Source organism: Diabrotica undecimpunctata, chromosome 2 (assembly GCF_040954645.1).
Source record: "Diabrotica undecimpunctata isolate CICGRU chromosome 2, icDiaUnde3, whole genome shotgun sequence".
In the NCBI taxonomy this organism is placed as follows: Eukaryota; Metazoa; Arthropoda; class Insecta; order Coleoptera; family Chrysomelidae; genus Diabrotica; species Diabrotica undecimpunctata.
This window is the reverse complement of record NC_092804.1, coordinates 43,174,297-43,193,011: the sequence shown is the minus strand read 5'-3', so window position 1 is coordinate 43,193,011 and position 18,715 is coordinate 43,174,297. Positions and strand designations below refer to the sequence as shown.

At 33.5% G+C, this 18,715-nt stretch overlaps 1 protein-coding gene across 9 annotated transcripts in view; it reads right to left on the bottom strand.

Moving 5' to 3' along the window:
- The window catches only part of LOC140434462 (uncharacterized), a 271,759-nt gene that overhangs the window by 20,332 nt on the left and 232,712 nt on the right, over positions 1-18,715 (bottom strand). For all 9 annotated transcript variants that reach the window (XM_072522754.1, XM_072522752.1, XM_072522748.1 and 6 more), the window contains 4 exons: positions 14,381-14,702; positions 10,980-11,299; positions 2,658-2,859; positions 460-1,592 (listed from right to left, as the gene is read on the bottom strand). In XM_072522754.1, the coding sequence (XP_072378855.1) occupies positions 460-1,592; positions 2,658-2,859; positions 10,980-11,299; positions 14,381-14,702 (1,977 nt within the window). The remainder of the gene's footprint in view (positions 1-459; positions 1,593-2,657; positions 2,860-10,979; positions 11,300-14,380; positions 14,703-18,715) is intronic.

The following is an 18,715-nucleotide window of genomic DNA, read 5'->3' as shown; positions in this document are numbered from 1 at the left end:
TTTCATATAATCTATTACAAAATTTAAGACATTGTACATTAAAAAAACTAAGAGTATCAAAAAAATAATTTTACTTGAGGCGAAGAACTCTTCTATTAAAAAAAAAAGGTTGAAAGGTTTAAAGTTAACTTAATTTTTATACCGATGAAATATTTTTAACTGTAACTAATATGCAATGCGTGATATAATTAGTCATTTGCAATGCGAATTGGAAATTAGACAAGCTTATCCTGAAAATAGAGACTTTTGACGGAATAAAAGTGAGCTATCTATATCACTAAATGCAATACTCTGGATGCTCTATCAAAAGGTACCAAGAATTTGTCTAAAAATAGTATAAATTATAACGAATGGAATATATATTTCATTTTCTTTTAACTAAAAGAGTAGTGATATCAATCAATTAACATTTTAAGATAGTTAAATGATTGTCTTACGATAAAAAAAATATAAACATACCTTTTCTAAACCTTTTCTCAAAATTCCTCTTGGCAACGGTGGTCTAGGAGGCAAACATTCCTCCTGATGAGAGTTAACACATCTGACTGGCACTCCGGGTGCAGTGGTGGTAATGCTACGTTGCTTTTCGCTAGTTAACAAACTTGCTTCTGAGCTGGTAACACTATCATAACGATATACGAACAATGGATTGAGGTTGTTATTGGGCACAGGGCTGTTTTGAGAGTCAGTCAGTAAACTAGAAGAGCCTCTGTATCCGGAACTAGGTTGGGTGGCGGTGCTTGAACTGGAAGACTGGTTGATTTCGCAACTTAAAGGTCGTCTTTTGGCGAATTTATTTTGGATAAAAGATGGCTTTTCCCTTGCGGACATTTTGATATGTTCAGATACTTCCGGTACTTCGGATAAAATTTTTCGATACTCCTGTGGAAGGAGCACATTTAATGAATCCCAGTCTTGCACGTGACCGAATCCCTTCTTTTTCAAAGATTCCAGATCATTGCAGCTAAATGGTCTGCGTTTATTGCTCACTACTGGAGGTTTTTGAGGAAGTAGCAAGAGATCAGAACCGACGTTTTTGTCGTTTAGAAAATCTAAGTCAGGCAGAACATAATTAGGATACAAAACATATACTGGTTTCTCACCTTCACCCTCCTTCTTCAGTTTGTTTAAAAAAGAAGGTTCTACTACTTTGATTTGTTTTTTAGTATTATCGAAGCAAGTTTTGTTAGCGTTTTTAAGATTAGTTATCTCTGAAAATTGTGAAGTTTGTATACTTCTGTTCATTAGCATATTCTTAATATTCATCTTCATAGATTTTTCGGCACTAAAACTATTGTTATTATTCACATTTTTAGGTAACACTTTTTCGGGTTTTTGAGTATTTTCTTTCCCACTCAGATTCAACTTTGATAGACTTTCCGCAAGTTGATCTACGACTTCGCACTTTGATGGTTCCTCCTCTGGTTCTTCTGCTATTAAGTCATAGGTTCTCGTACAATCATTTGTTTTGAGATCTGCACTTGCTTTCAAATTTTCATTTTCTTTGGATTCATACGAAGAACTTTCCGCGGAATGACTAGGTGGCCAGTTTTCTGAAGATGACTGAAGTTGATCCATGGTAGTTGACATTCCTAAAAAATGTATATAATTACTGCACAATTCTTAAGAGGAGAGTTTAACTATATAAAACACACGAGAACTTGCATTGATGGTGATTTATTTAACACTAAATAGTTTACTAACCATTACCTTTCTGATCAAAAACATGTTATCTATATTGACTTAAAAAAACCTTTTGACTGTGTTTTCAGGATGTGCCACTTTTTTATACAAACTGGCACATTCTGAAAACTCAATAAAATTTTCACAACTGTCCCGCATTATAACATGATACTAAGAGCTTAAAAAGAGACAATCTTGTTCGAGCAGATTAGAGGAAATTTTGCTCATTTTTTTCATTGTTTCTACTCTTTTCTAATTTTGTTGAATTTTTTTGGTACAATATTTACTATGTTGTATTATATCTATATTGTTTCTTGTATGCATCCATACCAATATAATTGGTTACTTCCATTTGATTCAATAGTAATACCTTTTGCAAGTTGCTGGTAAGCCACTGAATTTTTAGGTGAGTTGTAGCCTATGTCTCAACAACCTCTAAATATCTAACTTTTATATTATTAAATTCGTTCCATGTTTATTGTTTGTTGTCCATATTTTTTATTTCTCTTGTTATGTTTCCAAGGCCTTTGCATGGTTCCAAAGTAATGCTTAGACTACCTTTTAAGATAATGAAATTGTAATAATTAAAAAGTTCGGTCGAATTAGCAAAACATTAGTAAAACATGACGCCAATTCCATCTTCAAAGCAACGAAGATGATGCAAGAAAGTTCAAGATCGGGTAAAGATTTAAGAGAACCGTTGTCAACTCCAGGAATTTACCACATTGCCTGTAGTTGTGATTCAGTTAGATACTTCTTTCATTAAACACTGAGCAATAAAACCTGAACCCAGAACCATTCGATGTCTATAAATACCGTAAATATTAGGGGAATATCATGAGCTAAAGGTAGAACGTTAGCGCTTCGACTTTGATAACATCTGTCGCAGTTGCAAACGAAACATCAGTAACAAATAATTCCGAACCACGGTTTAAAAACTCCAAAAACACGAATACAATTTAAAAATCTCTTACCTTCTACACTCATGCTTTTCTGTTTCATAAAAAGTTTGACCAGATTAAAGTTTGGTTGTTTGGTGTTGACATTATCACTAAAACTAGCATCTACTGAGGTCGCCATTTCTGAGACGCTACCGCTGCCGCTGCCGCTACTGTTAGCCTGATGTTGAATGTCAAACACTTTGACCGGACGTCTTTTCACCGTGCATGTATCAGTCTGAAACCAGATAAATATGTCACAAAACTTACACAAATGCATGTACTTAGTTTTAAAAAAATATAAAACGTATAAAATACATACAAACATTATTTAATTAAGATAGAGACGATATTACCCTAGTAATCAAAGTCTGTCGATTCTGACAAGTGGCGGACGTAGCATGGTGCTACGTCCGGATAGCTAACGTTACTGGCTTAACAAGCTGGAGGGCCCGGGTTTAATTCCCGCGAACGAAAAATTTTGCAACTTTTAATATAACTGAGCCGCCACCATGCTTTGGAAGGCACGTAAAGCCGTCCGTCCCGGCTACGTGAGTGGTCTTTAGGTCATGTTAAGGGCGTTTGCGCACCTGAAAACTCTAATACTAGACCTTAACCAGAAGGTTACACGAACTTTACCATTAGGCAATTACATGCTAACAAAAGTCACGGACCAGACAAAATTTACTAAGAAATCCTAAAATTAATAAATAAGAGAAGGACTGCAAATTTTGGTTGATCGCACTACGCAGTACTGAGAGAGTACATTGTTATTTGAGGTGCTAACATAACGAACCTAGATATATATTATTTTTCACGCTTTTGCAATGTTGAGCATCAAGTAAGAAATGCTAAAGAGAAAAGCTTGTAAGTATTTATAAGGATTTACAAAAATATTTTTCGAATATTAATAAACTTTGTAGGAGTGAATACGTAGTACTTGATTATTCTTGAAAGACACAAACATTTTGTAAAAACAAACCTTTGTATCAATAAAAACAAAACCAATAAATAATTGAAACAAAAATAGAAAGAAAAGTTTGTTTCTTATTTACCGTCTGAAGTTTCATATCGAATTTTTGGCAACGGTTTACAAATTTAAGACGCCGCGCCAGGTCAATAGTTTTGGAATAACACATGTCTCATTCATGACTGATAAAATATAACATAAATTATTTAATGGTAGGTATAGGCTCCCAAAATAATTATACCAAGAACATAATTTAAATGTGTATTCATTTGATAGCAATGTGCATAACTAAAATACATAAAACAGGGCCAATTTTAAAGTTCAAACTATTATGACGTACTATAAGCAGAACTCGTATTCGAAAAGATTACCTACTGATCACACTAACAAGATAAGTTTTGAACCGAAAAAAACTCAAATAAATTTGCCAAGATCTAGACCAGTGGTCGCCAACCTGTCGATCGCGAGCTACCGGTAGCTCGCGGAGGCAATTCTGGTAGCTCTCACAACGATTTTAATTTAAAAAATACAAACTGCAAAAATTAGAGAAACTTCCGAAAATTCCACAAAAAAATCTAATTGTCATAATATTAAACATAAACAGCGGCAACGTTGCGGTGAGCGATGTGCCCCTGACGCCGTCAAGCTTGAATCGGCTATTTATAGAACCGACCAGCCGGACCAGCGCGTTAGTGTTCGAGAACGATCTGGATTGCTTTGAACGGGATAAATACGCACGGCGCGGCGACATTGCGCTTAGTTTAAAACTGAACGCGTAACCAACGTCCAGCGGTTAGGTTAGTAGAGAACAACAAAAATAATGTTATGGCAAGCAGTTGTAAGAAGGTAGACATACCACTTTCATTCGGAATGGGAAGAACAATACTTTTTTACAGAAGTTAAAGATAAAAATGTGTGTTTGTTATGTAATACTTCGGTCTCCGTTGCTAAAAAAGGAATTATTGAGAGACATCATAAAACTGTATATTCTAATTTTGAAAAATCATTCCCATTACATTCTGCCGCCAGAAAGGAGAAACTGAAACAGTTAAAAAACAGTTAATTGGACAACAATCAATATTTTTAAGAACAGTCGACAAAAATAAGGCTGCAACTGAAGCATCGTACCGTGTGTCCCAGATAATTGCACAAAAAAAGAAATCTTATGAAGACGGGGAAATGATAAAACAGGCATTTTAGAAGCTGCTGATTCGTTATTTGCCAACTTTAGAAATAAAGGCGAGATAGTTTCAACTATAAAATCTATGCAACTTTCTGCTAATACAATGATGAGACGTGTAGAAGTAATGAGCAATGATATTTTTTTACAGTTAAGAACTGACTTAGATAACTGTGTTTATTTTTCACTTCAACTGGATGAATCAACAGATGTCGTTGACACTGCCCAGATGGCCGTGTTTGTCAGGATGGTTTTTAGTGATTTTACGATTAAAGAAAATCTTTTGAAGTTCATTCCACTGAATGGACACACTACTGGACAGGAGTTGTTTTCTCATTTAAAAAATATTATTTCTTCCGAGAAAATTCCAATATCGAAAATGGTAGGCTTGACAACCGATGGCGCTCCAGCTATGGTGGATTTTGATAAGGGTCTGGTGGCATTATGTCGTAAAGATGAAACTTTTCCGCAATTTCTCTGTTACCACTGCATTATCCGTCAGCAAGCATTATGTGGAAATTTCCTGGAACTAAACAACGTTATGAAACTGGTGGTAAAAATTGTGAACAAGATTAGAGCTCAAGCTTTACAAAGAAGATTATTCAGAACCTTGGCCGATGAAGTTGACTGTCAATACGGGGACCTACTCCTTCACTCTGAAGTCCGATGGTTAAGTAGAGGACGGGTGCTGAAACGTTTTAATGATGTCCTATCTGGCATAGTTCAATTTTTCAAACAACGCGATGAACCGACTCCGGAACTAGAAAATTCAATCTGGCTTAGAGATTTTGGTTTTCTCGGACATTACAGAGAAATTAAACGAACTTAATTTGTAGCTTCAGGAGAGAGACAAAGAACTAGCGGAAATGATTTCTGATATAAAAGCATTTATCAAAAAGCTGGAGTTTTGGGAACAAAACCTAATTGTGACAACCTATGACAACAAACATCATGTAGAAATAATTTCTACCCTGAAGAGTAACTTCAAAAATCGTTTTAAGGATTTCAATGAAATGGCTTTAGTAGCGCAGTTTATTGTTTCACCCTTTATGGAAATTGATATCCAGCAGTTTGCAGCTTGTGTTATGCAGAACTTTGGCGAAGACATTGCTGCAACAGAAATGGAAGTCATTGAGTTTCAAAATGATTTAACCCTAAAATCGTTAGTCTCAAGTACTGAATGTATCTGGCCTATTGTAAGTAAAGACAAATATTCAGTTCTATGCCGTGTTGCCTTGAAAGTGAAAGCATTATTCAGTTCAACCTATTTCTGTGAATCTTCTTTTCCAATATGAAGTTTATTAAGAACAAATATCACAATCGACTTACAGATGAACATTTGGATAATTGTATTCGAATGGCTGCATCAAATTATCCTGCAAACATTAAAAAAATTATCGATGAGTCTGAGTGTCAGCCTTCTCATTGAACGTGCTTTTTTATTTTTCAATGTTTATGTTTATGATAGTGCGTTACTTTTTTGTTGTTATTATTAACTATTTTTAAATCATACGTGACATGCCGTTGTGGCTGGATAAAAGTTTGTGTTTTTCAAATACCTAAAAGTTATTTTTCAAATACCTTCGTTTGATAGGTAGGAATGTAGCTATGAACAAGTACGTACTAGTAATATTAGTTATTTTGTTATTAGTTTATTATTAGTACCTATGTATTATGTATTACCAGTTAAACAGAAAAATAAATACATATAATGATAGATTAACTGTGGATTATTTCATTTACGTTGCGTTACGTGGCTTCCGTGTGGGTAGCTCGCTGTTTATTCTAAAATTAACAAAGTAGCTCAACACATTGAAGAGGTTGGCGACCACTGATCTAGACTATATATTGTAGATAACGAAGTCGTTTGGATTCGTAGACTGTTCACACTACCACCTGATAAGTCTTTTGTGTATACCCAACGTAATAGGGTATGTTTTAATTACTATTTAAATGGGAATAAGCCACAATTAAAGGTTAAAATACGTTTATTGACGTTTCAATTTCCACTTCGGAAATCGTTCTCAAAATACAAACATTAGTAAATTGAAAATTGAAGTGGAAATTGAAACGTCAATAAACGTATTTTAACCTTTAATTGTGGCTTATTCCCATTTAAATAGTAATTAATTTAAAATGCCACAAGAAAATAGCTTCAGAGCAATAGGGTATGTTTTAGTTCAAAACATATAAACTTCTAATAATAATTATAAATAATTAAGTACTCATTTCGCTTCGGTTTAATTCAGTTCTGAAAGCCTAAAAAGCTAAAAAATAAGGGTCTTTATGTGTAATGGATCTTAGGTAATGAGAACTGAAAATGATCACGAAGATGCTGAGTGGACACTGTAAATAAGACCGTAAGAGTGAATAAACCATAATTAATACAGGAAATTTAGTGACATGTGGCAGGTATGGTAAACACATCCCAGCATTAAGAAATCCAAATGGCCCATGGGTGAGAACATATCAAGAAAAAAATATTTGAATAAAATTTGAAAAATATCTTGAAGAAGCTTTTAAACCTCTACTCTCCGTTAGTACCGAAGAAGATGAACCTATTTACGAAAGTCTAGCAACAATCCAAAAGCCAAGTGAGCAAATTAAACCAGTATCAAAAAGAGAAGTAAAAATACTATTAAATATAGATTAAAAACAAAAAATCTCCAGGCTATGAACTTGATAACAGGAACTATCTTAAAAGAGTTAGCCGATAAAGGAATAGTTATAATAACACAACTTTTCAATGCCTCGTTAAGGCTCAATAACTCAATGGAAATTTGCTGATATAATAATGATCCATAAACCGGGTAAACCGCCTCACGAACCTATCATTATATCAGTCTCTTGACCGGAACAAGTTTTTAATTGGTTAATTAGCTGATCCTGAGCAAAAAAGACTAGAAACTTTTCTTTAAAATGCATCCTTTTTGGAGTTATTAACAACTTAAGGTCTGAAAAAGTGCCAGAATGGTCATTTCAAGGCTCGATAATTCAGTGAAAAATTAATATTTTTATGTTTAGCAATCACCAAATTAAATCTACGCGAAGAGTTTTTATCGATAATTCTATTGCAACCCATTGTTTTTTAATTGTTAATTTCGCGCCAACCGAGTTCCGCGACCGCTATATACATGTAGTGTGGAAACCAGTTATGGAATAAAATTGTTTGTATCTTTATTTCAAAAAATTATAAAAATACTGAGACCCCTCAACTTTTAAATATTAATTTGTCCTGTATATTCTGTATATTTTTATGCTTTTAAAAGCTACTTAACAATTTGATCTCAACCAACTATATTATGTGGACTCTAAACAATAATTATTATGAATAATACAATCTGAAATTTTGAAATCATGTATAATTTTCAATATATTGAGTTTTGTATTTAATTCCTTGACGAAAAGTATACATAATTTCACTTTGTATTATTCATAATAGAGCCTAAACATCGTAGTTCGTTAATCAAATTGTTAACGACATTTTAAAACATAAAAATATACAGGGTTTTTATTAAAACTAAAGATAATGGATATGATAGACTTGCGTGAATCGCCCTGTGCGTTCAAATTTATATTTAAAAAGCGCATTTGAATCTACAAATTGACAAGTTCCAGCGGTTTTTTCTATTTCCCAAAATAAGGACACAAACAATTTTATTCCATCACTGATTTACACACTATGTGGTATATATAACGGACGCGGAACTCGGCGCGGCGCGAAAGTAACAATTAAAAACAATGGGTTTCAATAAAGTTATGGATAAAAGCTCTTCGAAATCTTGTAAAATGGAGTTTAAGGTTTAATTTTACGATTGCTAACCTTAAAAATACTGATTTTCAATGTGTCATCGAGCCTTGAAAATGGCAATTTTCTCGTTTTTTCGGACCTTAAATTATTATTAACTCGAAAACGATGCATTTTATAGAAAAGTTACTAGGGATCGTAAAAACTAAATTTTACAATTTGTTTAAAAAAATTGTTTAAACAATTTTTGACCAAAATGCACTTTTGTTATAAGGGGACTATTTCCAATTGAACAAAAATATGGAATGAGAATATTTTTGCTTGTCGGTGGTCCCTACTACCCGGACTAATTTGAATTGTGATAGGGCAGATATACAATTGACTGTATATAATATTTATTTGTAAATATCCAAGATTTCAAATTGATGAAAATATAACGTATAAATTGACGTGTTTAGGGAAATGAAGTAAATGCAATATAGTCCAGTCGTCAGAGATTTGATTTCCAAATCTGAGACGGAGACGAACAGACTGGATTTTGCTGTGAATGTCAATTTTAGGTCCCCAAAAAAGTTTGATACTCCTACCCCCGTAGGGAGAAAAACTACCCTCTAAAACTCCCCTCGTAGTGGGAAAACGGAAAACATCGATTTCCTAAGAATCTGTAAGCCGTAGAAAAAAATGTTTCCAACAAGAAATGTAGCTGAAATAATTTTGAACAAAAATGGTCGTTAGCACTTTTGTCTAGAATGAAGCGTTCTCTCAGAAACAACGCTTGAAGCGACCGGCGATTTTAGTTACGCGCGCGAAATCAATTTATATTAACCCGATGGTAAAAATTCGATATTTTTATCAGAGTGTATATCGACAAAAATCAAAATGCGTTTTAAAGTTGGAAAGTGCAACTTTCTTACTCAATTCTTGCATTTTGTCGCAAATGAAGACAGTTTCTATAAAGCTATTAAATATATAAACATTGCACAACTTTTTTACTATTGATTGCAGGTGAGCTTTATGCAGGTGAGTCTCAGCGCTCAGCTCGAGTACTGCCTGTGGGTTACAATTCTCGCAGCGGCCTTATATTCAAATAAAACGTTTAAAACTGCTTTTTTTCGAATGTACAAGTACGAGTTTCAAAATTACACAACTTCAGCAATAAATTCCACCTAATGCAGTCTTCGAGGAAGCATTTCCCGTGACGCGAGATCGTTTTTAATGTGAAAGTTTAATTCCGCGCTTTTTAGGCATAATTCAAGTGCCTCATATTTGTTGCCAAAATATAAAGTCAAGATTTCATGTTATAGGTTTTGAAAATTGGGCTCTAACAATTGAAATTCTACAGCGGCCGGTCAATAGAGGTAATACATTTTATTGATCTCATGAAAATCATAAAAAATGGCAAAAATCGCGCAACGTTTATTTATTTAACAGCTGCAAATTTATTTAACCTGAAAGAGAAATCCCTCCAGGCCTATGGCTGAATAGAGAAGAATGGCGGTTAGGAGTCGGAAGGCGTCGAAGAACGCTGTAAACCGATAGTAGTAGTAGTAAATTTATTTAACATGCAAAAACTGCATACGAAAGCTGCACTCTCCACCTTTAAAACGCATTTTGATTTATGTCGATAGGAAACACTGGTCAAACGGTATCAAATTTTTACTGTCAAGTTAATGCGAATTTTATTTAACAAATTGCTTTCGCGCGCGTAACTGACATTCAAAATCGCCGGTCGCTTCAAGCGTTCTTTCTGAGAGAACGGTTCATTCTACAGAAAAATTACATTTCTTGCTTTAAACATTTCTTTCTACAGCCTACAGATTGTTAGAAAATCTATGTTTTTAGTTTTTCCTCCCTACAAGAGGGGTTTTATTGGTAAGCCCTGGGGTAAGAGTAGCAAACTTTTTTGAGTTCCAAAATTGACATTATCAGCAAAATTCAGCTTGATCGTATGATTTTTAGAGGTTGAGTGATTTTCGTCTCTGACGACTGGACTAATACAATTAATTTTTAAATCAATGCAAACAATAACAAAAATTAGTATGATATAGATCACGACCATGAACATCTATTAGTCCCATATTCTTAAAAATCCACAATATAATAAAAATTAATAATATTAAAGCTATCATAAGAGATAATTTGAAACAATTTGACCCAAAATAGATAGCAAAGATCACGTAAGCGTATAAAATGTTACAGGAAAGAAAATATTGAAAGAAGTTGGTTTCAGCTTTTATGAAGTATGTATATAGTTCTGTAAAAATATTAAATATGTATGTATTGTATATATTATTGTTATAAGCAATAAAATGTATGTATGTGTATGTAAAGAGATCAGAAAGTTGTATATAAATGGCGGCCATGACGTATTGAAATTTCCATGGAAATACAGATCAGTGTGTTATCTTACTTGAATATTTAAAAAAATTATATTACTTAAACATCATAAAATGTACTCACCGAACTATTTTTGGAATATTCACTAACGAGCGACAGATTTTTCAGCTTCTGTTTGTACAAATTGGGCATACTTTGGCTCTTAGCTCCCACATCCGTTAAACCTAAATGACTAGCTTCACTTCCTGAATTATTATTGTTTCCCGAAGGATGTCGTCGAAGAAGGTTCTCGCTGCCGCGCTTCTTCAACTTACTCCACGTGGTAAAACTGCTCGAGTCCGACTTCGTCATCGAGTTGTCTAGCACTTTCAGATTCTTTTTCGGAACGTTCAAGTTACTCGACCAGTGTGCACTGTCTGAATGATGGGAATTCGGGCTCTTATCTAAAAGTAATTAAGTCATAGAACCCTTGTTATTTAGAAGACGATATTAGAAATGTTTATTTAAAGAGATAAATTTGTAAACATTCCTTTACAACAGCTGTAATGAGTCATTAGGAGTAAGTTCATAATAAGTTACCCGGGGTTTCAAATGTGCATTGTTTATGAAAGTACCTGATGCTCATTTGCATATTTTTATTAGGCTATTTCTTTAGACAAACAAACAAATATATACCCAAATAAAAAGATTAAAAAAGAGAAAGTGGTTGTTGATCAAAAACTAGAATATAATAGAAATATGCTTCATTGTCACTGAAAATTGTACAATTTTATGGACAAAGCTTATAAAAAGTCAGAAAATAACAATAACAATTAAAATTTACCTTACGAACTAATAAGTTACAGTGGCTGCGTATGATATCCAAATATAGATAAAAATACTTTGGTTTCTTGTACATAAAGGTACTGTAATTTCTTAATTATTTGATGAGAAACTCTTCTACTGAATAATATGGTCTTTCAAATAGATAGACTTTTGCCATTTTACGGAACTTGAGGAAAGATGTTGCAGATTTAAGTTGTAAAAGGAAATTGTTGTATAGTTATTTTGCCGAATATAATATAGATTTCTTTACTAGCTCAGTGGACGAGATCGGTAAATAAACATCAAAGGTTGAATTTCTGATGGAGTAGTCATGATTATGTCTTGCTGAAAAAACATGTAAGTGTGGGTGTTTACGAATTAAGCAAACAGTTTCTAAAATATATAAGAAGGGAACCGTTAAAATCCCGTGATTTTTTAAGTAGCTTCTGCAATGTGTTGTTCTTCTGATGCCAAACAGGCTCGACCAGAGGGGGGGCAAGGGGGCAAAATCCCCGGGGCCCGGGCCCCCTTGGGCCCCGGGCCCGACCGTTAGCAAATTTAAAAAAATTCCTTTTATTAAAATATTTTACAACAGATTGAATTTGCTTGCGGTTTTAATTATGAAATTATTATAAGGAATATTATGCATTTGGAAAAGGCAATATGCAAGAAATTATTTCTTTGCATAAGTTACAATTAATAAAAATATATCGGGAATACATTGCGCGTGGGAGCATTGCATGAGAGCAATTGATGTTTTGGTGGCCAATCTGAAAACGAGGTTCACAGCACTGAGAGAAATCGAAATGAAATTTTCATTTTTATGGAAGTATAACGAAATGGACGAGAATACGATCTCAGAAAGTTGTGTAAGATTCGCCGAAGAGTACAATTCAGATGTAAGCAGGGATCTAGTTGATGAAATGATTTACTTGAAAACTGTTAGTAAATCAAACATCTCAGATACGTCGCTGAAACCAGCAAAACTTTTGAACAAGCTCGTGTCCCTTAATGTGACAAATCTTTTCCCCAATGTGTGCATTGCTCTTCGCATATTCTGTTGCCTACCAGTATCCGTTGCTCAGGCCGAGAGATCATTTAGTGTTTTGAGCCGAATTAAGTTTTGTTTAAGATCTACTATGGGTCAACAACGATTATCTGATTTGGGACTGTTAAGCATGGAGTCGAAACTTGCAAAAACTCTTGATTTCGACCACGTGATCCAAAACTTTGCGGATATGAAAGCAAGAAAAGTTATGTTGTAACTAACAGTTCTATTGTAAATAATTAAAAACAAAGTTTAAGTGTTAAAACTGTTTTAATTTTCTTCCTTCCTGTGTCAATAGTATGAGTGTTCACTATTACATATCCCAGTTTATGAGTTATCAGATTTTTGGGAATTTTCGTTCAACTGGGTTTGCGGGGGGGGGGGCGGTTCTCATCTCCGGGGCCCGGCCTGGCTCTGGGCGGCCCTGATGCCAAACAGATATCGTATTGCTCTTTTTTTTTTAATTAAAAAAAAACATTAGATTCGGAAGCTATACTAGAACTCCAAAAAGGAAGACCATATCAAAGATGAGACTCGAACAAAGAAAAATATATTATTTTGGAAGATGTTAAATTGATATCCTTCGAAACATCATGCCTATTGCATGGTAGGCTGAGGCTAGTTTCAAATCGATATGAAGGGACCATTTAAGGTTGCAGTCTATAAGAATACCATGAAATTTTACATTAAATCAACTGATACTGATCTGGCTGTTATTAAGAAGCAAGTAAAGAGCTTCTTAATAGTAAAATGATACTGTCTTATCCACGTTAAAAGAGAGTAAATTAGAGTCGGGCCAGGTTTTTATTTTAAGTAGATCAGAAGTTGTAGTAACATAAAGAGTTGTGATATTAGCGATATATAATAATTAATATTGAATCTCATTAGTTCTAACTGGTTTAACGGTTGTATTTTAATGTATTAGTAGATTATGAAAAATCAAAAAATACAATGTGAACCATTAAAAAAATAAATAGTTTACGTTGTCTTGGAGTAATGGCACACCCGTTATATTTTTAATTTACTTATGGGTATATACACTTGGGTATATGTATAGATAACGATATATAAACTGTATAAATGTATGAAGTAATATTGTTACAACCATGAATAAAAGTGTTATACCATTAATAACATAGATAAACCCCATTCGCTTAGCTCGGGCATATTTTGCCCGAAAAAAAGAAGAATTATTCTAAATAGTCGAAGTGTATACTAAACCCATCAAATTTTATGGGTGGTATGTATTTAAAAAATATATATTTAGTTGTTATAATTTAACATAACTATTTATTATATGGTGCAGATAAATAAATATTGATTGTCGGTAATTCGCAAAGTTCTATTTTATTTACTATTTAGTTTGTTTACTATTAATATGGGCTATGAGTACGGGTGCTTGGTTGTATAGTAATTTCCAGCCACTTTTAGTCTGTCAAAAAGTAACTAACTTCGCAAAAAAATAATTACTAAATTCACTAGACAGTTCGGACTGGGATTAGCGAACCGAGTTTACTAGATACACAACCAAAAAAAGAACAGACTTGCTTTCAGGGACAAAAAAAGTGAGGGAGCCCATTTATTTCAGTTTAAAGCTACCCTAATATAAAAAATGGTACCATTAACCCTTTTAATTGGAGCAACTTATCCGCACATTATTTGGGAAACTCACCTTTTTCATTGTAATCACTATCTTCCGAATACATGGTAATTGATCCTTCAAACGCAATGGTATAGTTATCTTTATTAGCCTGGCACGTTAACATCATATCATGAAAGTCACAATCCAAAGAATCTACGCTAAAATTCACAGGCACAGGTGTTTCCTTGACTGGACTAAAAAGCAATTCCGATTTGCAAATCGACATGGAGTTAGAGTTGGCTGAACATTCGTCACCTTGAGAGCTACTGTGCGGGCTGATGGAGCTGTCCAAGTCGAATTTAGCCATCATTGAGCCCGACACGCTGGCGTAGCATTCTCCTTGTCGATTATTCTAAAACAGAAAAATATTTTTAATAATTATCATTAATCATTTTTATATTAATCACACTATTTGATATAAAAGACGGTTTGTTATTATTTTTTCTTTTTCCATCGGCTATTTTTACTTGATACCATTGTCTATTAGTTACATGTTAAAGAAATGTTACAAAAAGTCATTATAATGTTGTGTCAGCGAAATATACAATATATTGCATTAGGAAAAGATAACGAAGGTATGATTCACTGAATATTGAAGGAAAGCTTGTTGAAAATGATTGTTTTTCCCATGATTGTATATCATGGGAACCTGGTAACAGTGAGCAGATGACCAGAAGAAGATGTATAAAGTAGATTAAGAGAGGCAAAATTCTTTTTGGCAGAAGTTACACTATCTGTAAGAATAAAAGCAAAAATGCTCTTGGCGGCCGACCATATATTTAACATCCTCCTCTATCTTTTCTCCTTCGTAAGGATGTAGTGGCGTCATGTAATTTTTTTAAAACTATTTCTGTCCAATTATCTCTCTCCTGTACGTATTATTTTGCTTCGGAGAATCAGTAACCAGTCATGTCCTTTATTTGGTCCGACCATCGTACTGGAGATCTTCCTCTGGATCTTTTACCCGCTACGTTACCTTCAACTATCATTCGCTCTATGCCTTCTCTTCTTCTAGTTGTAGTTATATGTCCAAAATATCTCAGTATATTTTGGATGATAGTTGTGATAAGTCTAGTTTTTATGTTAAGTTTTGCTAGAATTGAGTTAGTTGTACGATCAGCGGTCCATGGTATGAGGTATGAGCAAACTTTCTACGGTAGACTCACATTTCAAATGCCATTATAGGTGGCGATAGGAAATAGCAATGCTCGAACAAGGCGTAATTTTTTGTTTTTTCTGATGTCACTGTTCTTCAAAATTTTTGTGAGTTTAGCTGTTGCCGATCTGGCCATTGTGATGCGTCGACGGATCTCTTCTTCGCATCCTCCACTGTTAGTAATAACGGAGCCTAAGTAATTAACCACTTGACCACTTCGTAACCTGCCATGTTTCTTATCTCGGCTTGGTTGTTTCTGTTTTCTGCATATTTATTTTCAAACTATATTCCGTATTCACCGTGCCTAGCCTATTCATAATTTCTTCCAGTTCTTCTGGTGATGACGGCAATATAACAGTGTCATCAGCATAACGTAGGTTTTTAATTTTTCTACCTCCTATCGTAGCTCCATCTTGCCATTCCTCAAAAGCTTGACGCATATGTTCACTATATATATTGAATATAATAGGGAATATTATGTATCCCTGTCGAACTCCAGATTTTAATTTGAAGTTTTTCGAAACCACGTTATTAACTCTTACATTAGCAGTATTAGTTACATATAGTTTTTGTAATAAATAGATTAGATGTTCTGGCGTACCTATTTCTCTAAGTATATGCCACATTCTATCCCATTTTACGGTATCGAAGACCTTGGAATAGTCAACAAAGCATAAATATGTTTCTATGTTAAACTCTCGAGATTTTCGATAATTTGACGAATATTAAGAATATGTTCTCTTGTTCCTCTACCTGGAACGAATCCGCATTGTTGTTGGGGAACTTGTGGTAAGAGAATTGATTTTAGTCTTTCATTGATGATCGTTAGAAGTACTTTGCTTTTACCATATTTAACGTAATCTTCACCAATTCTCTTTTATACTATATTCTGAATTCGAACTTATTTTTCATTTGATGTATTTAAGACACTGTTGTTTGTTATGCTAGCCATTGATTTCTTGGACATGCTGCACCTCTCTTTGAATATTTGTATTTGAGAGCTTTTAGAAATATTTCATCTACGCATTTGACCTATTTCTGTATTGGCACGTTCTTTCATTTAGATTATACATATTTATAATGTAAATACTTATACCATTTCTTATCCCACCCGGTAGAGAACAAACTATAAACCGTCTTAGAAAATATCATTTCTTGTACCCGTACCTCCCGTTAGTATGTCAGGGTTGGTACAGAAATTATTTTGTAAAATTTTATTTGTTTGTCCTTTCTTGTTTTATTTCTTATACTTTTGTTAATAACTCCGTAGTTACTACTGAATTTTGTTTAATTTTTTTTTTGATACCCTTACTCTGTAATCATAGATTAGGTCACACTTTGAGTGCTTAAACTTTGTTATTTGTTCTATTGTTCGATTATTAATGAGACTTTTTGATCTAACTGGGATTGTGCCAATAGAACTCATTTTTTTTTGCTTTGTTTGAGATAATTTTATTTCATAGGTCTTACAGATAAATTGTAGTTGGTAATTCCTTTTTGCATTTTATCTTCAGCTTCGGTAACCAATATCAGATCTTCTACATATACAAAAAGATTTGAAAATATTATTGTTATCAAGATACATTTCTTCGTTATGTTTTATTTTAGATCCTTTCTTTATGTTGTCTACAGGTTATTTACAGTCTATTAGGTTATTTGGGCCAAAATATAATGTAATTCCCTTCAACCCATAAACTCATAGGGATACAATACCCATTGTCTTATGCCCAATGCCTTAATAAAATGTGGCAGTGGGAAAAAATACAGTGTGTTGAAGATAATTCTTTTTTTCGTTTTTTCATAATAATTTCACTGCATATTTATAATTTATAAATTCTTACCAAACTTTGAAAAAAGTTATAACTTTAAATAAAGAATATTATTTTATATTTTGTTATAGGGGCGCGCCACTTTGATGATTTCTGATAACGTAATTGAGTCTAAACTTTTTAGTAATATTTATTAGAAAATAGGAGGTAAACACAAAAAACACAATTGAATATTTAAAAGAACCACAAGGCATATCTAATAACAAAAAATAAACAAACTTGTGTTTTTCAATTCATATTAAATGGGTGTAATATTAAATATGTATATCTATTTTCATAATATTCATAATAGTAATGAACGAATTGATAAGAAACACTAGAGTCAGAACTAATCAACTACAGACAATAATAGGTTACCGCAGATTACAACCGGTAACAATAGAGTCCTTAATGTATGCAGACGACATAGTACTAATAGCAGATTCCGAGAATAAAATGCAGAAACTAATGGATATATGGGTAGAACAAATAGAAGAACTTAAAATGGAGATAAACGAGGAAAAAGGTAAGATAATGATAATCAGCGGCAAAGGAGATAAGGAAGATAATCAAATAAAGATAAAATGTAAAAACTCAGAATTGGAAATAGTAACAACTTACGAATACCTGGGAAGTATAATAACTAATGATGGAAAAATAGACTGGGAAATAACAAATAGAGCAAAGAAATCAAACAAGTTATATTATGCGTTAGCCCCAATAATGGGAAAAAGAGAACTTGCACGAGAAACAAGAATAAAAATATATAACACAATAGTGATACCGACTGTGCTCTATGCAAGTGAAAACTGGACAATTCTGGAAAAACATAAGAGCAGGATAAACGCAATGGAGATGAGACATCTAAGAAGGATAGTTGGAAAGACAAAATGGGATAGATTAAGCAACGAGACTATTAGGAGAATGGCCAACCAGGAACCGATAATGAACAAAATAGCAAAGAGACAAATGAACTGATATGGGCATCTGATGAGGATGCAATCCAATAGAATAACAAAAAAAATTTATGAAGCAAAAAACATCGGAAAAAGAAAAAGAGGCAGACCAAGAAAAAAATGGATACAACAAGTAGTATAGGTGGGAAAACTTAAACAAAAATCACTCGAGGAATTGAAAATAATGGCAGGAAACAGAAAGGAATGGAAGTGGTGGGTAAATGGAAATTAAAATAGCTAGCCCAAATCCGACACCCTGTTAGGGTAAAAGGAAGGGGAGAAAGAAAGAAAGAAAGTATATCTATTTTCTCTTTATGGTCGTACGGTTCATTACTACGAAGCAGATGAAGCTAAAATACTACAACCGGTTTTAACATTGGAATTCCGCAACTGTTAGACTAGCATGCCATTTCCAAAATATTGTCTAAACAATTTTAATGTAAGT